We start from the raw sequence: 20,222 nt of genomic DNA, 5'->3' as shown, positions 1-20,222 counted from the left end.
TCCACTTATAAAAAGCGTAATTTGATTTAAAAAATTAAAAGGATATACTATGTTGGAAACAAAGCTTCAATTTAATGGCACAGTTGTAATATTTTGAAAATAATGTCATTTTACAGAAAAAAAAAGTCAAAGTAGTTTTAGAATTGGGTCGTAATTTTGTAAGAGAAATAGCCCAATGTAAATTCATGATAATGTAATAGCCTATTTCAAGATTAAAGTCACAACTTTATGAGAAAATAGTCATATTTTAGATATATATGTAATATTTAATGTTTTTGAACTCTGGGTAATGTAGTTCCCCATATTCCTTTTTTTGTGCACTGCTCATTTCACATAAATGTTTTTTGTTAGATTAAATAGTTGACCACTTGTTATCAAAACTGATTAATTGAGTAATTTTCTGTATCAACTAATCAATTCTGTTCTCAGACTTCAGAGGCTGAAAAAACTCTCTGGATCTTCTTTAAATGTTCTTTTTCCTCCCCTTGTTTGTGTCACTCAGGTACTGAGACAGGTTGGTACTGAAACGTCAGTTTATTGGCTGTTCCAGGGTAAACTAGATGATCATGTGAGCTAAAACAACATTCTTATTCAGTTCACACAGACCTCTATAAACACAAACCGAAATCTTATAGAAAAATCAGACTCTGAACATCTGATCTGAGCCGTGTTTGTACTCTGGAAAAATAAACTGTTGTGAACGGTAAAACAGGTTGATAGATTAAGAAAATTATTGAAAAGTAAAAACTGTTTAGTCATTTATATATTTTATTTTTATTCTTAATTTTCATTCAAAAGGCTAAAACCTGCAAATTTTTCATTTTTCATGTTTTCAGTAGTGACATTCAGTCACATTTTACATGTCCAGAAGAATAAAAGAAGTTGATATTTAAAATTTTTATTTTAAAATTTTTTATTTTAAAGTACCAGTGTGATGTCTAGTCTCTGGTAATCTCATCTCTTCACTTTCAACACTGCAGACAGTTACACACCTTTTATCATGTAAGCAGATATTTGCTGAAGAAAATATGAATCATCAGGATGTTGTCTGTTCTGGAAACACTTTTATACAGTGTTGTGCCTGTAATGAACACTGGAGCCTGTAGGGAGCACCGGCTGGACTTTACACTAATATTCTTCCATGGTAACACTGATGTAAAATTTTAATCGAACTACGATTGCTCATCAGATATGATGAGAGGCTGAAGTCACGTGGGGACATGTAATCTGACTGTACACAGTGTTACAGGGACATGGTCCAGGAATCAGCATGTAGGAGCGCCTGACCCTGACCTTTGATCTCTGGGGACGATGCATTCACTGGTTGACCAACAGCTGTGACTCTGACTGAAACGTGTTTTTTTGCTTATGAATGAACCCTACATATTCGCTAATCAGCTGTTTCCTGTTAGCTGATGTGTTGAAAGCTACAGCTACAGCCGCAGTTCAGTGACCTCTGAACCCCGGAGACAAGGTCTAGAGCTTCTCCACGTAGTTTCCAGGAAACAACCCCTCTCTGCCCCGCAGCCGGCCAAACCACCAACCAGAGGGATCTGAGGGCACAAACAGAGAGACAGAGGTCGATTCTGACTCGGTAAGTACATATGAAGGTTGCAAAGACGCAGAATTAAAACAATCCCCTTTTTTGAGTTAGATTAGTAAATTATATGTTCAGTAACTTTATTATACTGTCGGTAATCTGAAAAGAGATAAAGAGTGTGTTTTACTGATGGCAGAGATGTTCTAGTAGTAGTAGTTATCACAGTAATAGCAGTAGCAGTAGCATCAGTAGTAGCAGCAGCAGCAGCATTAGTAGCAGTAGCAGCAGTAGCAGCAGTAGTAGCAGTATTAGTAGTAGTAGTAGTAGCAGTAGCAGTAGCAGCAGTAATAGCAGCAGTAGCATTAGTAGCAGTAGCAGAGGTGGAAGTAGGAGCAGTAGTAGCAGTAGTATCGGCAGTAGTAGCAGTAGCCAGTAGCAGTAGTAGAAGTAGCAGCAGTAATGGCAGCAGTAGTAGTAGCAGTGGTGGAAGTAGTAGTAGTAGTAGTAGTAGCAGTAGCAGTAACAGCAGTAATAGCAGCAGTAGTAGCAGTATTAGTAGCAGAAGTAGTAGTAGTAGTAGCAGTAGTAGCAGTAGTAGCAGTAGTATCAGTAGCAGTAGTAGCAGTAGCAGTAGCAGTAACAGCAGTAATAGCAGCAGTAGTAGTAGCAGTGGTGGAAGTAGTAGCAGTAGTAGAAGTGGTAGCAGTAGTAGCAGTAGTATTGGCAGTAGTATTGGCAGTAGTAGCAGTAGTATCAGCAGTAGTAGCAGTAGTATCAGCAGTAGTAGCAGTAACAACAGTACCTTCAGTGAGTATCTCGATGACATCGTCAGCGTTGAAGCTGAGCTCGTCAGTGTCCTGGGCGTCGTAGGCGTACAAAGCTCTGCACTGAGGAGACCGAGGCTTTGGCTTCGGAGCCGGTTTGGGTCGACCTGCACCGGGAAGGGGCTTCATCTCCTTTGACCGCCGCCGCTGCATCCTGGAGGCAACATGCAGGGATTACACTTTATTTTCTTTACAGTGAACCAGATAACAGACTTCATCTCCCATAAACGCTGCAGCCTGCAGGCAAGGAGTAGGGATTGTAGTACTATGTATTATAGTGTATTTACAGCAAACCTGATAACAGTGCGTAGAACCAGGACACAGAAATAATTAAATCGTAAGGTTTGATGGGACTGGAAAACTGCTGGTTCCAGGCCCAGGTCAGCTGGGTCTGCTGGTGATATGGTTTGAGTAAGGAACTGACTCCAGGCCAGTGTAAACGTTAGTTAGTAACACTGATGTAACATCTGATCAAGCTGCTGCTTTAAAAGCATCAGAGTTGATCAGAAACCAGAGTCACATGGGAACATTTAACCTGATTGTACACAGCGTTATGGGGACACAGACACGTCAGAATTCAGTGGGTAGATACTGTTAAACCAGTTATATTCTACTGCTGTGATTGGTTATGCTGGAGACCCTGGTTACAGTACTCATACTGGTTATACTGGTTCAATTATTGTTACTGATTATACTAATGACACTGGTTACATTAGTGACACTAGACATATATGCTAGTTACACTGGTATAACTTCTAATACTGGTTATACTGGTGATCCTGATTTTACTGGTTATACTGTGTTCTCACCCTGCGGCACCCTGCTCGGGAACGTCCATGAAGCCCATGTCATGGTGTTGGGGGGGCCGGTTGTTGGGGTGACGCTGGTTCTGGATGCGGGGCAGACTAGGCTGCTCCATGCTGGACTGCTGCCTCAGGAGGGAGCCTCTGGAGGAAGCAGAACCTCCTCTGGGAGCTCCGCCCCCTCTGGACCGAGGAGCTGAGGAAACAAAAAAACAAAAACAAAAGAACATTCAAAACAGCAGGTCACATCCTGACACCTGAAGGTTTGTTTGTTTTTTTAAATAAATGGTACCTGAGTTGTACTGGTTGCTGGCCGGATGCTGGTTGCCCATGTAGCGGCTCTTTCGGTTGTCCCTCCTCGTTGGACCTACGAATCAAATACAGGAAGTGAGGGGTAGCACATAGGGAACTGTAATGGTGACTGAATTAGGTCAGAACTTACGTGAGTTCTTGGGAAGACCTGGTCCAATGGAGACCTGCAGGAGCTTCCCGCTGGGCTTCAAGACCACCTCGTCCCCCTGACCCACCTGGAACTGGATCTGTCTCGATCCTGCAGAGCTAAACGGACCCCATCCACCCTTCTTCACCTTAAACTCCAGACTGGAGATAAAGACAGAGGGTCAGAAACAGTTAAATTTCATTCAAATTTAGAATTAATACAGAAAACCAACACAGGCGTCAGACATGTTTTTAGCCATGTTAGCAGCTCTATGGATGAGAATGTCTGGGGTATTTGAATTGATTTATTCAACAACAGATAACCATGCAAAGATTACATGATGGCTCGGGCTTAATATGTGCGTATTTTTTTATATTTCAGTTACGCAAAATAAAACTGTTATAATACTGACAGGTTGTTGAATTTGAGTGGCAGCTTCTTCTGAGTCTTGTCCTGATAACGTTTGACCAGCAGACTGAGGAACTCTGTTTTAAAGACACTCTGAAGAACGCTGTCGTACTCCTCCTCATGAATGATAAAGAAGTCGTCTTGCAGAGTGCTGACAGACAGTCAGAGAGAGAGAGGGAGACACAAGTCAAACAGAAAGAGACGGACAGATGCAGAAAGACAAGATTAAACTGTTGTAGTTCTAGTTCTGGTTCTGGCCCAGGTTCTATTTCGAGTTCCAGTTTTAATTCTGGCCCTGGTTCAAGTTCTGCTCCTAGTTCTAGCGTTATCACTGGTTCTAATTCTGTCCTTGGTTCTAATTTTACTTCTGGCCCTGTTTGTAGTTTTACTTGTGGTCCAGATCTTGGTTCTGGTTGCAGTTGTAGTTGTAGTTCTAGTTCTGTCCCTAGTTCTTGCTTCTGTTTCTGGCTGTGATCCTAGTTCTAGTTCCAGTCCCACTTTTGTCCCTGTAGTTCAAGCTGTAGTTCAGATCCTGGCACTGGTTGAAATTCTGACCCTAGTTCTTGTTCTACCCTTAGTTCTGGGTCTGGTGGTGTACCTCAGGGAAACAGACTGGATCTTGTTGAGCTCGATCTTCCTCTTGAGAACCTCCTGGATTTGACCTTTATCTGGACCCTGTTTTACCTTCTCTCTACCTATCAGGTACAGGAACTTCGGGGTCAGGATGAGGTCTCTTTTCACAGTCTGTGGGACAACAGAACCAGAGAGAATTCAGTCAGCAGTGTATCTGAAAACGAAATTGACTCTGGTAAAATGTGGTCTCTGGTTTCTCCCTAGGCTGAGTTTTTACCCTGAATCTTCGGTCATATTTCACCACTACATCGGCGAAGTCAATCCTCTCTCGACGGCCGACGAACTGTCTGATCTCTGGATGGTTGTCTGTCCCAATGTAGTCACCCACAAAGTTCCTGTTGATGCTGTTTCTGCGGCGCTCCTTCTTGTTCAGCAGGACGTCCGATGCTGGAAGAAACCACTCATCACTTAGTAAAGAGGAAGAGGGAGAGGAAGTGCAATGTCCAAAACACAAGCCAAATGAGGTGTGATGAGGTTATCCCACGTATGGGAGACAGTCTTACCTTCCTCCCTCATCTTGACGTACTTGCGGACGGCGATGTGTTTGCGCCACGCCTTCTGGATGACCCGAGCATAACCGTTGTATTTCCTCTCCCTCATCTCCTCCAGCAAGAAGAGCTGCAGCGATGAAAACAACACCGAGACAACAAATCAAGAGAGAGAGAGGTGGTAGCACTGAAACATTTCAACCTGAACACCAGAACCCTACAGTCTGACCCAGGAGAGTTCTGAAGTTCTGGTTCAGAAACAAAACTTTATTTCAAAACTTTATAACGGACAAAACCCTCCTTGTGTGTGAGCTTTTCATACCGACTCTGGAGCTTTGATGAAGACTTTGGTCTTGCCCAGCTGGAACTGGTCCTGGTCCATGTTTACAGAGTTGAGGAGATGCAGGACTCCCTGACGCTCCTCACCCCTCCAGCGAGGCCAGGTCTCCTTGGTCAGGATGGCATACCTGCAGCACATTATTGTTACCGTCAGCGTGTTCCAAGCAGCAACACAGTGAACATTGGTGTTTTCATGTTTTACCCCTAACCTCTGCAGGAACTTGTTGAAGACCCGTCTGTAGGCGTATCCAGCCCGGCGGACTCTGATGTTCTCTCGGAGGCCCAGGTACTCAACCTGGTGTCTGACCCGGTTTTCCTCCCAGTCCCGAGGACGTTTGGTCTCGTTGGGTTTGATGCAGCGGATGTAGTGGGGGGTACACTTCATCAGGGTCTGGACCAGACTGTTAGCTTGTTTCTAAAAAAAGGGGGGGGGGGGGGGTTTACCTTTTGGCAATGTTACCTGTTCTACTCTACCTTACAGTAGTGTTGGAGACTAAGAACCTGCAGGCCTTCCGTGTGTTCAAAAACCAAAGTACACTGTTACACTTCCAGCGAATTCTTTAGCTGATTAGGAATGTCGAAGTCATTTAAACCGTCAAGACTAAATTTTCACACGTAAAGGTTTACTGAAGTCTGCAACTTAGTGTGCATTTCTGACTTGGTTTGCCAGTTCCACTTTGGATCCAGTCTCAGGTTGTCGATACCCAGATTCCCTAAATGACTGAAGTAAAATTAAGATTAATTTTCGTTAAGAAATTTGTATACTGCACAACTCTTTTTTGACTCGTGAACTTTTTCATTCATACGTAATGAGCAAATGTAATTACCAAAAAAAGAAATTTAAGTTTTATTCATTAATCCGCAGTGGTAGCGCCCCCTGCACTGGTTCTAATGATGTTGGTACTAGTTTGTTATATCAATTAAGTTCTGACGAACAGGCATTACCAAGCTGGGGGCGACATGGTTACCTGTTTCTTAGTCCCATCTGTGACCTCACTGCTCTATATGTTAGTCCCCGTTTTTATTCGGAGGAGGGACAAAGGTGGGGCAAAGATGCTGTTTGAGGTGAAAGGGACAGGTGTATGCAGGAAACAACAGGAAGTTATTCTAGTTTGTCAGCAGCTGGAACTGCAGCAGTGGCTGAGACACAGATCATGAAGGAGACTAAGGATACTTAATGCAGCAAAGCTAGTCAAACTAGCTCACACTGTGGTTGGTATTTTGATAGACCAGACCAACCAAACCATATCCAAATGGAACCAGCTATCTGAACCAAACCCTAGGCTGAACTGATCCCATCTCCACCCGTCAATCATGAAACAGCAGGTGTCTCCCTCACTCTCTCACCTTGATCTTGCTGCTGGCAGTGGTCGGACGCCCTCTCTTCTCTGCCTCCAGGCTCTCAGGGAACAGAGCTCTGATGAATGGACTGACCAAAAAGACATGGGGTCATCACGAAGTCATCACACATACACACAGACACGCATACATTTCTCTTACTTTACTTGTAAGGACCCTCATTGTCTTTCATTCTCTAGCCCATAACCCTATCATCAATCTGATTCTAACCTGAACCTTAAAAACCAGGTTTGAACCTTCAGACAGTCCTTTGAAGCAGTGAGGAGGGGACAAAATGTCCTCACAATGCAGAAATGCCCTTGCAAAGCAGAAATGTCCCCACTAGACAGAAGTCTCCTCACTACAATGGGTTAGCACTTAGTACTTACAATTCACTGCTCTGCATCAGCTCAATGATGTCGTTAAACAACACGTCTCTGTTCCTCTCACAGAAACCACTGACATCATACGACACCTGGACAGGGAGACAGACAGGTAGACAGTTAATGAATGTCTGAGTGACAGACAGATGCACAGGTATACGGGTGTACTGAGTACCTTCCCAGCGTAGTGGTGGACGATGAATCCTTTGTTCCAGCTGCTGAAGTGTTCGTGTGATCCAATCTGTCCCTGTAATTTCTGCACCAGAATCTGATCTGCTCCCTGACCTTTAGCGTGCATAGTAGCACAAACATCATCCAGGATACTCATGATTCCAGGGGGATTCTGGGAGATAATCAGAGGGACATAACAGAGAGATGATGGGAACATAATATAAAAATACTCCTTTACAAGTGATTACTGTGAAAGGTGAGTAAAAGATGAACTGATTTCCAAAAGGCATCAAATTAAAGATGATACATTTCTTTAATATTTTAAGCAAGGTTACTTTTTTATTTCCATCTTTTACAGTTTCAGATTAACAAAAAAGGAAAAGTGCCTGAGACAAAAGTTCAGTCTCCCTGCATGGTCAGTACTTAGTAACACCTCCTTTGCCAAGTATCACAGCTTGTAAACGCTTTTTGTAGCAGCTAAGAGTCTTTCAGTTCTGGTTTGGTGGACTTTCGCCCAGTCTTCCTGCAAAAGGCTTCTAGTTCTGAGAGATTCTTGGTCCATCTTGCCTGCACTGCTCTTTTGAGGTCTCTCCACAGATTCTGATGTTTAGGTCAGGGGACTGTGAGGGCCATGGCAAAAGCTTGAGGTAGTCTATTGTGGATTCTTGGGCATATTTAGATCATTATCCTGTTGTAGAATCCTTCCTCTTTAAATCTTCAGCTTTTTTATTTCTTCTGATGACTCTTCCATGAGGGTCATATTAGTGCACGTGTCGCTGCCCAGTGGAACAGTGCTCCACCACTCCAGAGTCTGATGAATCTTCCTGAAGGTCAAACGGGGGGTTTTGCTTTGCTTTTCTAGCAAACCTACGAGCAATTCTCTCTGAAAGTTTTCTTGGTCTTCCAGACCTCAACTTGACCTCCACTGTTCATGTTAACTGCCGTTTCTTAATTACATTACGTATTGAGGAAACTGCCACCTGAAATTGCTTCCCTTGCTTTGTGGGCATCAGTTAGAGTAATTTTCTGAGTGCCAGGCAGCTGCTTAGAGGAGCCCATGGTTGCTGATTGTTGGGGCAAGGTTTGAAGAGTCAGAGTATTTATAAAGCTTTGAAATTTGCAACACATGGCCTTTGCTAACGATGACTTTTGACCAAGCCACAGCCCAGACAAGTTAATTAAGTTTAATTAATTTTCACTCTCAACTTGTATAAAGTAAAAATAATTCACTAATCTTGCTTAAAATGTTCAAAAGAATGTTTCAACCTTTAACTTTATGGGTTTTGGACATCAGGTCATCTTCTACTCACTTTACTATTCACAGTAATAAAGTTTGACCCGGGGGGCCCAGTACATTCAGAAAGTTTACAGACCCCTTCACTTTTTTCACATTTTGTTATGTTACAGCCTGATGCTAAAATCAAACATATTCATTTTTTTCCTCATCAATCTAAACTCGATGCCCAATAATGTCAAAGCAAAATTTTTTTCCTAAATTAATTTTTTTAAAAAGGAAAAACTAAACAATTCTAAGCGTCATGTCTGGAGGAACGCTTAGAATTGAGGCCAAAAAGTTGAATCCTGGTTTCATCAGACCAGAGGATCTTGTTTCTCACAGTCTGAGAGGCAGCTAGTTCTAGATAGAGTCCTGGTTGTTCCAGACTTCTTCCACTGAAGAATTATGGAGACCACTGTTCTCCTGGGAACCTCCAATGCATCAGACATTTTTTTGTAGCCTTCCCCAGATCTGTGCCTCGACACCATCCTGTCTCTGAGCTCTGCGGGCAGGTGTCCTTCGACCTCACGGTTTGGTTTTTGCTCCGATATGCTTTGTCAGTTGTGAGACCTTTTTACATGGAAAGGTGTTTGACTTTCCACATCACGTCCAATCAGTTGAATTTACCACAGGTGGACTCCAGTCAAGGTGCAGAAACATCTCAAAGATGATCAACAGAAATGGGAGGCACCCGAGCTGAATTTCTAGTGTCATAGCAGAGGGTCTGAATACTTATGTCAATGTGATACCTCAGTTTTTCCCTTTTAATAAATTTAGAAAAAATTTCTAAACCTCTGTTTTCTCTTTGTCATTATCGATTATTGAGTATGGACTGATGAGGGTAAAAATTAATTTAAATGATTTTAACTATCGGATTTGGAACATAACAAAATGTGGAAAAATTGAAGGGGTCTGAATAGTTTACGAATGCACTGACACATAAATCTATACACACGCACACATACACACCTAAACATAAATCGCACAGCAAACCACTGTTATGATACATTCAAAGTGTTTGATAAAACTTTCTCCAGAAACTTTACACGTCCTTTTTCCCCAGTTTTACCATTTAGTCAGTTTAGCTGCACTTGAAAAAGTTTGTACGGTTCAGTCTGCATGATTTCAGATGATACCGGACTCTTAAGCAGTTTGTTGCATTTTTATTGATGGTTTTTTTGGACCACAGATCAAATCTGAGTCCTGTTATCTGATTGGTTGACTCACCAGTTTGGACTCGATGAGGTCACAGACTACCTTATTGTTAAAATACTCGATGGGCGTCCATTTGATTCCCTCCTGAACATATTCTTCCTGCAGAGACAGGAAAACAGTGTCAGCTTCTGTTTTCATGTTGAGCGCACACTGAAATATTTTTATTCTGAAACATTTCTGATGATAAAGGAGAAACACACTGCAGCTGAGGATCAGAGAGAGAAGAACATGGAGACATGAAGTAGAGTAGTTAAAGTTAACGTGACAATGTCGTGATCAGATGACGTGATGATGTCATGATGTGTCACCTGTTCTGCCTTCAGTGTGAGTTCAATAAAAATCTGCTGCAGCTTCTCGTTGACAAAGTTAATGCAGAACTGTTCGAAACCGTTTTTCTGAAAGAAAAAAGCAGAAGTCACTCAACAAATAATCAGACACATACATCATTCAATTAAAGGGGCTATATGTAAATTTTCTCTGCAGCTGAACGTGGTTTCTTGCCAGGAACAGGTGGTGGTGGTCGCTCACCAAGAGCTTCAGTCATCGTTGTGTTTACAAGACAGGAGGTTAGAGTATCTCCTCTGAGCAGAGCTACTTCTTCCTCCTCTCATGTTCGACTAAGGACAGACCGGACGCTGCAGTGACTCGCTGTGACTAAGTGGTGAGATGGACTGGGGCTAGCTGGTTAGCATGCTAACTTCAGTTGACGAAAACAAGTGATGGACATAGAAGCAAAACCAGAGTTAACACTGTCGTTGCTTTCCACCGTGGGGGCAGCTCTTGGATAGTACAGGAGGGAAGTGTGATGCTGAACTCACAGCATTTCTTCTAGACTGGTGAGTAAACAGCTGTTAATGCTAACATCGGCTACGTAGCGATAGCAGACACTTAACTCCTTCAACCTCCTTTACATATAGTTCCTTTGATACATTACTCAAACTATCACTCAGACCCAAAAAACAGATCTGTCGCAATCTTCTCTAGCATTGTGAAGTGTGAGGAGTTAATTTCAGACGTCCCTGTTTCATGCAGTAAAAAGTCCCATTCATTTCATCCACAGACAGCGTCTGTGTCTTAGTTCCTCCGTCCACATGAAACTCTCCTGTTTCAATCATCAGAACACAATAGGAACAACTGTGCCAGAAAATATCTGGTTCCTTCATAAAAAGTCAAAGCTACAAGAAGCTGTGGACATAAAAATTTCAGGGGAAATGTTACCTACCAATCCCAAGGTACATTACAGCAAGAAACATCCAATCACAGACCTTTGTTAACAGGAAGTGGAAGCTTTAGATGAATGAATCTGAAAACACAATCTGCACAGCACACATCAGCACATAAATCGCTGGGTTTTCTTAACAGCTGTGACGATTCACACCTGCAACTGGCTCCTCATCCATGGAGATGGCCCCCAAGGCCCATGAGTATTTAGACCTGTCTGCCGTAATGATGACCAAAACCTGATTTCTCAGAAAGAAGTGGAAATGATTGAAACTGGTGGCCGCTCAAACTTCATACCTAATGATGTCAGCTGAATCCAGCTCATCACAGATGTTCATGACATGTTCTCACCAGCAGAAGTCAGCACTCACACAGATTTCAGTTTGTTAACTCTTAAATTCAATTAGAACAAAGAGAAAAAAAAAAGTACTTTTAAGTTCAAAATTCTGCCTTAAACCTGTTGCACGTACCTGTAACGATTTCCTACACTTCCCAGAAGGCTGTTCATTAACCCTAAAAGGGACAGGGCGGGAACTTCTAGCTACCAGTTTATTTTCACTGTGTATGCTCTTGTAGTTCTATCCTTATGAGGACTCATTAGCACTTTAGACCAGGAGAGCAAAGACATTTCTGGAAAGTGAGGGCATTTTTATAAAGTGAGGGCATTTTTGCAAAGTCAGGACATTTCTTGAAAACAAAGACATTCTTGGGAATCCAAGGACATTTTTGAAAATTGAGGGCATCTAAAGAAAGTGGGAATATTTCTGGAAAGTGACAACATTTTTTAAAAGTGAGGACATTTCTGGAAAGTGAGGACATTTAGGGAAAGTGGGGACATTGTTGTACAGTCCTCACTTTTTCAAAGGACTGCGGATTAAGACTTGGTTTTAGGGCAGGGGTCAGAACTAGGTTTAGGTTAAGGGTTAGGGTTGGGGAACCCATGTCAATGAGGGTCATCAAAAGCATAAAACTACAAACGTGTTAATACCTGGAAGATCTCGAAGCCGTAGATGTCGAGCACTCCAATGTTGAGCTCCTCCTGGTCCTTCTGCATGGCTTTATTAATACACTGACACACACACAGATAAAATAAGTCATTGTAGAATAAACTTAAGTGTAAAATCAAAGAGAATTATAAAATGAGGCGGAAACTGTGTGCAGAGTGTTGAGGTGAACTAACGTCAACGAGGAAGTCGAAGAGTCGGGCGTACAGAGCTTTGGACAGGGCATCTCTGGAGAAACAGGCCTGCTCGGTGTTCAAGGTGACAGAGATGGACTCGGTCTTCCCGCCCCACTTGCTGTCCATAATCCTGCTGGTCAGTTTACTGCAGAGACTGTCCTGAGGGATCCCCAACAGGTAGGACGGGAACGCCAGGACTGAGGGAGACAGAGCGAGACAGAGACAGTTTCAGCATCAGTAACCAACATGAATTTACAGACAGGTACATAAATATTGGTTTTTATAGGTTGTTGGGAGCAAAACACTTTTTTACAATGATGTAAATTCAAACGTTTTGGAGATCAGGTCATCATCGAAACACAAGGCAGAACCTAGAGCCAAGACCTCGTAGGTTCATACGCCCCCCCCCAGTTTATATTATTAATAATAGAAACTAAAAAATTTGATATTATTAATTATTATGTTGCTCTATTTTTTGGAACTACAGGGGGATGTAAACAGGACAGTATAATAATATTGTTAATGTTGTTACTGTTGGAATTAAAGAGCTGGCAGGGGGCCACAACTGGAGACTCGTTTTTCCATCCCATATTTGTTAACTGTCACTTGGTCACTGTGACGCTCAAGAAAACTTAAAAACATGAAGATTCTGAATGAAGTTCTGCAGCCTCTTTTTCCTCTGGTGAGTGGATTTCTGGAGCTTTATTCTGGAGGGACATCAGAGACAATGACGTCCTCAGGAAGTGGAAGTCACACTGAATCATATCAAGATGTGTTCCGTGTCTGTGATCAGATCTGACTCAGTCAGGACTCTGAAGAGGAGGACGAGTTTTGATGCAAATCACCACCCGAACTACAGTAAGTGTTGTTTTTAGAACACCTGTGTGAACTTGAACTTCATTCATTAACTCAACATCTTGACCCCATATTATTACTCCTTATGTCCCGTGCTGTATAGTGTAGTTTAGTATCTTACAGTCCTGGCTTTCGACCACGGCGTAGTTGTTTTCCTCCCTGAAGCTGATGTTTCCCAGATGAAGAATTCCTGCGACAAGCTGAAGAACTGAATCCTGATCCTCCAGAGACAGACCCACTACTGACATCGCCCCCTGAGAGAGAGACAGACAGTTTAACAGAAAGACAGGTACAGACAGACAGTTTAACAGAGAGACCGGTACAGACCATAGTATCAGAGAACTCCTTCTTGTCGTTGACATCCTCCACTGTGTAGGTTCCTGATTGGTTGAGGTAGTAGTAGTAGTCAGGTGTCGTGACCCCGAGGTTCTCCCTCTGCTCCCCGCTTGCCCCCCCCAGCAGCTGAGGACAGAGGTCATGGAGAGGTCGACGGTAGGACATTTATTGAAACATTTTCCTGTTTAGACACAGGTTCCTCTGTTTCCAGGAGAAATAATTAACAGGAACAGAAACAGATTTGGAATAAATCAGGACAAAAGGTCACAGAAACTACATTTCAGGGCACGGATGTAAATGATGTAAATGGTTGCTGCATCATTTTGCGTCTCTGTGGAGGTTTGACTTTCCAACAGAAATATTAACTGTCTCCTCACAGGGACTGTTTTCACTCTGACCTTCCAGTAACCCACCCATACCCCGAGTCTCATACTGGCAACATGTTGCAGTACTCTCCCAGTACCTGGTAGTAGATGTGGAAGTTTCTCTCTCCAGGATTCTGTGAAACGACTCGACTTTTCTCCAACAGAAAGTTGGAGATTTTTCCTCCATCAGGAGCTCCTCCTCGACTGAACTGGATCTCAAAGTATTTACCCTGACAGGAGGAGATGCGTCCGTCTGAATAAGGCCGGTTTGTGTATGAATCTGTATATATACTTATATATTTATACTCACAAATCTGCTGGAGTTGTTGTTGCGGACAGTCTTGGCGTTGCCGAAGGCCTCCAGAAGGGGGTTGGACTGCAAGATGATGTCTTTAACATGCTGCGCACACAGAAACACGCTCATCAGCAGCAGTAACCATGGTAACAGTAGTACTACCAGTAAGGATGCACAGATCCAACTTTTTCTCAGATTGTGATTCCAGAACCTGAACTCGGTCTCTACTGATGCAGAGAACTGATCTGATACGAGAGCTCCGTTTTTTTTTTCTTTCCCACCAATTGTAAAACCAGTAACCCTCACTGCGTGAACTGATCTGGGATCATGAAAATGTCCGGTAACAACGTAACACGTGGTCAGAGATGCTGACTGACAAAAAACTGTATTTAATGTGGATCGATTATGTCGTGGCTGAACCTCAGACCACTTCATAAGATCAGTATCGGTGCTGATACTGGTCCAGTGAATTGGATGTGGTAGCCATAACTACCAGTACCCCGAGCAGTACCCCGTGTACTGACCTGTACTTTGTCTCCTCCGCCGGACACTTTGGACACGTAGCTCATGATGTACTTGGCTGCGACTGTTTTTCCAGCTCCGCTCTCACCGCTGAGACAACAAAGATTCAAATGACAAAAATGCAGACAGCAAGGATTCAAACGCACATCTTTCAATTCAGATTTAATTCAATTACAATCTTCTTCAAAAAATTGTGTCGTGTTAATTATATGATTACATGTGTTAATTTTGTTAAGCTTTTTAAGTTGATTTAATTTGTCTGTGGTAAATAAGTAATAAGTAAATATTAATAAGTTCAAGGTCCACTATTCCTAGAGCTTTTGTCCATATCCCATGGACTTCTTACACCACATTCAAATAAATAATTCATTAATTTGTACTTTTCTGCTGAAGTTTGCTCTGTTTCATCTAACCACTGATATTAAAGGTAATATCCACAATTCTAATAGCGACATGACTTTTACTAGTTTTTTCATTTGTATTAAAGTTGTTATGAACGTTGTGTTTGTGTCGTAGATCTGAAACATCTGTACGTCTGTTTCTTTGGAATCGTATACGTAAGCGTAAAAGTAACTGTACACACATTTTTGATTGAATTCTAAAATGTTTAGACAACATTTTTTAAAGGTGCGTGTTCGTGTATATTTATTATGTATCATACCTGTGTGTCTCCCCAGGCAAGATATTCACAGGTAAACAGTGTCCCCGCCTACCTGATGATGACACACTGGTTCTCGTTGTCAATCATCATGTTTCTGTACATGTTGTCAGCCAGCGCATAGATGTGGGGGGGGTTCTCATACTGGGCCTGGGGGGGGGGGGGGGGGGTTGTTAATGACGTTATAAAGTCAGATATTGTGTTAAAGTTTGTGTGTCAACGTTTGTGTGTCGTTCTCTTACTGCTCCCTGGTAGAGCTCCACCTCTCTCTCAGTGAAATAGGGAAGCTGTTTGAACGGATTCACAGAGATCAGAACTGGACCAATGTAAGTCTGACAGAACCAGGTCAAGGAACACAACAAGACCCAGAGCTGAACCACCAGGACTTGAGCCACTACAACTTGGACATCCCAGGACTTGGGGACTGTATTACAGAAACATCTTAAATCCATCTCGTGTTTGAGGAAATCATTTTGTTCGGGCCTGAAATGAATAAATTTCAAAATAAAATCCTGCAGCGTCTCTTTGTTTCGTGTTTAGAAAAAGCCCAGTTTTCTCTGGACACACAAAGTTTACCAGGAATCTGAATCAACTCTGAATTCATTGATTTTTGGACACATTTATAAAAGTCATCACTCTTAACCGAGAAGCGGGTCTTTCTGCTGACGGAGTCAGTGGCTCCATGAAAACAGTGTCTGAGGATACGAAGATGTAGTCGTCCATGTATCTCTTCTTCAGGTTGTCTGTGATGGCGTCCTCGTTGATTTTGGACAGCAGCACCATGTCATCCACCCCACTCACCTTCACATTGTGAGCCTGCCAATGGTAATGCTCTTTACTGCCCTGGGGAGGGGAGAGGAGAGGGGGTCAGACGTGGTCTAACACTTGCACTGGTGTGTATATGTGCCGTACGACTGTCCGTCTACGGAATGTGTGTTAATACACATGACTGTGCACAGCAGAGATACACACACACACTGTACACGTACGTCCAAACACACACGTACATGTGTGAAGAGCTGAAAAAACCGGGGGGTTAGTACATTAGTCGCTCAAAAGAAAAATCCCTAGTTCTATTTCTTTTACTCCTTTAAGTGATTAATGCTCAAGAGTGAATATCTACTGGTTTTCTTCGTCCTCAGGGTGATGGATGATGAAACTAATGGAACATGTGATCAGACGTTAATATGTACGTGTGCATGGAGACACTGTATCAGTGGTAGATCATCACCATCACCATCTTCATCACCATCGTGTTAGCCCACAGAGGATGAAGAAACAGCTGGAGGTGTAGACTTCACTGAGTCTGCTCAGTGTGTGTTTCACTGTGTGAGTGTGTGTTTTCAGATGTGGTGTTTGGCTGGACTGCCCCCCCCCCCAAATACCCAGCATTCCTCTGTCCTGTGGGATCTTGTCATGTTGAGGATCAGCAGGCGGCGACGCCCCGACACGTTTGCCTCGACACGCCGAGCTGCAGGACGCTGCATGTTGCAGCGAGGGAGGGAGGGTGTGTGTGCGCGCGGGTGTGTGTGTGTGTGTGTGTGTGTTACAGTTCATACACTAACACGTTGAACTGAACCAACAGCTGCTGCAGGCTGGCAGTTTGAAAAGAGTTGACAAAAAGAAGAAACCGATTAGAGATGCACACGTGGAGGATAAATCCATCAACTGATTGACACCGAACAAAACAGCCTCTCGGATCCCGGCTCCTAAGACCAGAAGGTTTCCTGGTTTTCTTCCTCCGGTGTGACGTTAAACTGAACAGATGTGACGACACCGTGAGCTCTGAGACGCTTTTCAAACCCAACAACTAATCAATCAGCCAAGACCGATTGATCGGTTAAACACGAGAACACCACACGATCAGCAGTACGGGGTTGGATCAACCTGTTTAGTCCATGAAGTCCAGCTCAAAAAACTGAATCTGACTCGTGTCGGGAATCAAAGTCAATTCTAAACTGAAGAATCAGTTCGATCAAAGATCCAATAACGTGACAGCGAGAAAACATTAGAAGATGAATGAGGTCATAATCATATTTGACACTGTTAGCTTTCCGTACTCACTTGCGAGGGCCCCTGAGGGCCCCAGGATGAACACCTGACAGAGGTCAAACTGTCACTGTTTCCATGGTAACGGGAGGGAAAACGTCTGAACACGTTAAAGAAAAACCCAAAATGATTCGACTGATACATTTCCCTTATTTATTTACTCGTTTGATTGTTATTTTATTCTGATTTTTTTTATTTATTGTTATTTACTTCAATCAGTTTATTTATAAATCATTTTTCAATTTTTCCACTCATTCATGTTATCGTATTTGATTTATTATTTAATTCTATATTTATTTACACACTGACTCATTAATTCTTTTCTAATTAAATGATCATTTAATTGTTGTTACTTTTTCCTCAGTTTATTTTCTTATTTCTGATGCCAAAAAAACCAACTTTGTTTTCAGGTATTTTTAGTTCAAATAAACAGCAGGAGCGATCTGATATGGGACCAGGACCAGGACCGGGACCAGATTGGGTGTTTGTTTCTGTTTCCTCTCCCGTTTAAACAGTTACTAGTTTTAAAGGTTTAGAGTAAAACTGAGTCAACTCACCATGTCTGCTGTCTGCTCCTCCTGTCCTCACTTCCTGCTTCAGGTAAATGTTGAGAAATCTTGAGTCTGTCTCAGGTGGATCCAGGTGAACTCAGACTGAACCTGGATCAGTTGAGTCCGGATCAGATTGGTTTAGTTCAGTGGACTCTGACTGACTCTGGAGATCTGAGCATTTTCCTCTCACTTTGTTTCTTGTCTGTTTTTCTTCCTTCAGTCTTCAGCCTCTCAACTCTCTGCAGGTGTGGGCAGGTAAAGCCCGCCTCCTCGTCCTCCTCTCTGTGGAACTCTGGGTAATGAAGTCCTAATGAAGAACAGCCAGAGCTCTGCTGCCCCCTGGTGTCAGAACACAGGATCACAGCAGTTCATAGAGGGGTCTGGTCCAAACCAACAAGCACTGAGTACTCAGGTAATAACAGAGTAACGACTCTCGAGTACTTTTTGTTTTAAACAAATCCGTCTCATATATAAACTATCAACTTTACTTCTGGTCGTCAGAAAAAATAAATAGATTTTACTGTTTGGTCCATATCATTGCACTTATAAAAGAACATCCGCAGAGAATGAGATGTTAAAATTAGGTTTAGTTCAGATGACATAAATGTTGTTCATTGTATTTTTTTTTTCAAAGTTCCTGGATTAATCCAGTGTGTGGCCCCTTGTTGGCCCCCAGTCCCCTGTGAACAGTGTATTGACACTGTTACCTCAAAATACTCCAGAGTTCACTTCAGACACTGGAGACAAGACGACGTGATCAGATTTCAGATGCTGAGAGTCTGATGTTTTAAATTACACTCAGACGTTTACCTGAGAGCAGGTGGACGCGTGTAGGGGTGTGATGTGTATCAATATGAACATGAGGCCGTGCAAACTAACTTCCTGTTTATTTTCGCACAATATCAGCTACAAATAAACGACATTTCAATATAACAGACATCACTTGGCAGTTTAGATACAATTTGATTGTAAATTTTGTTTTAAATATCTTAGTGAAGCCACAGTGACCTTTGACCTCGTCTGTTTACCCGTTACAGCACTGCTGCCTGTAAAAGTATAAAAACAATCACAACGTCTGCGTTCGGTTAATATAAACTATCTTTTAAGACTCCTGACGATAGAGATATTTTGTTGTTACTGTTCACTTTACATTTCTATTTTTAAAACCAGGATGAAGAGCTGAGCCGCTCCAACAAACACAAGTTTAAAAAAAGAGAAACCAACAGAGATTTGAACGGTTTCCTCCTCAGCTTCTAATCCAGCAGACCTCATCCCAACATCCCTAAAACATCCAGACAAATATTCTGTCAGAATACAAAGATCCGTTGAGTTTCAGGTCTAAATGACCGAATTCCGATCTGGTAACATCCAGTTTAACCCGTCATTGCCAAGGAGTTAAGAGTGCATGATTGGAGTTTGAGTGACACGCTTGTTTCCTCGCTCACCTGCAAACATGCTGACTCCTGCTTCAGTCTGAAGGTCACTGTGAGATGCAGCAATGTTCAAAGTGCAGTTAATGATGAACAGAACTTTCCCACAGAGCAGAAACTTTCTACATGATTCTCAGCTCGAAAACATCAAACTGGTTTCTATGCCTCTGTTACTTCCTGGACTCCCTCTGCAGGTCACTAGTCCTGGTCTCAGGATCAATCTGAGGGGTCAACAGATGAGGAGAGGTTTTTATCTTTTATTAAAGCTTATTGTGAAACTTCACTCACATTTCTCTACATTTTATTTCCCAACATGAAGCTTCTCCGCACTCTCTGGAATTAAATTATTAGAAGTACTGAATCCTTTACCCGTGTACTGTCCTGTTGGCTGAAAACGCAGTTAAATTTAAAATATCCACAAACACAGAATCAGCCATTCTAATTTCATTTCATTTCTGCTGTTTTCCTTTGGTTTTCAGGATCGTCAGGAAACCCATTCAGGAGGATGAACACGACGGCTAGATCCGCAAATCCTAAGAACCTGACCTCAGGTAGCTCCAGCTCTGGTCTCTGGAGGAATCTGAGTAGTAAACATGGTTGATTACATCCGAAAGCTAAAAAACATTCTGCTACAAAACTCTGTTCATTTCTTCAAACCTACCTCTCATCTTTCTCTGCTATTTGTCGTTTGAGCCGTGGGATAGTTTTAATGGAGGTAAACTGATCCTCTACTTGGAGGATTGTATGTTTAAAAAAAAGGCTACAGTTGCAACAAGCAATTATTTTCATTATTGATTAATCGTTAAAATAGTGAAGAATACCTGTTATCATTTTCCACAGCTCGAGGCAACAAATGCTCCTCACATCTGAGAAGCAACAAAATCGATTAACCGATTAATCTGT

The 20,222-nt window shown here is 42.4% G+C and overlaps 1 protein-coding gene across 1 annotated transcript; it reads right to left on the bottom strand.

Moving 5' to 3' along the window:
* Window positions 1–515: 515 nt before the first annotated feature.
* On the bottom strand, window positions 516–20,204 carry myo1eb (myosin IEb). Its single transcript, XM_040118402.1, has 28 exons — window positions 19,335–20,204; window positions 17,896–18,228; window positions 15,995–16,132; window positions 15,532–15,621; window positions 15,345–15,439; window positions 14,634–14,721; window positions 14,125–14,214; window positions 13,913–14,044; window positions 13,441–13,575; window positions 13,235–13,367; window positions 12,259–12,455; window positions 12,067–12,147; window positions 10,166–10,252; window positions 9,870–9,956; window positions 7,371–7,538; window positions 7,202–7,287; window positions 6,822–6,903; window positions 5,684–5,889; window positions 5,458–5,602; window positions 5,151–5,265; window positions 4,865–5,034; window positions 4,613–4,758; window positions 4,019–4,165; window positions 3,610–3,767; window positions 3,460–3,534; window positions 3,174–3,363; window positions 2,343–2,518; window positions 516–1,553 (listed from the first exon to the last, which is right to left on the bottom strand). The coding sequence occupies exons 2-28, from the start codon at window positions 17,896–17,898 to the stop codon at window positions 1,477–1,479; spliced, it is 3,297 nt and encodes a 1,098-aa protein (XP_039974336.1). The 5' UTR covers window positions 17,899–18,228; window positions 19,335–20,204; the 3' UTR covers window positions 516–1,476.
* Window positions 20,205–20,222: the final 18 nt, after the last annotated feature.

This window comes from Xiphias gladius, chromosome 22 (assembly GCF_016859285.1).
Source record: "Xiphias gladius isolate SHS-SW01 ecotype Sanya breed wild chromosome 22, ASM1685928v1, whole genome shotgun sequence".
NCBI lineage: Eukaryota > Metazoa > Chordata > Actinopteri > Istiophoriformes > Xiphiidae > Xiphias > Xiphias gladius.
Note: the sequence above shows the minus strand (reverse complement) of the source record. Positions and strands in the feature narration are given on the sequence as shown.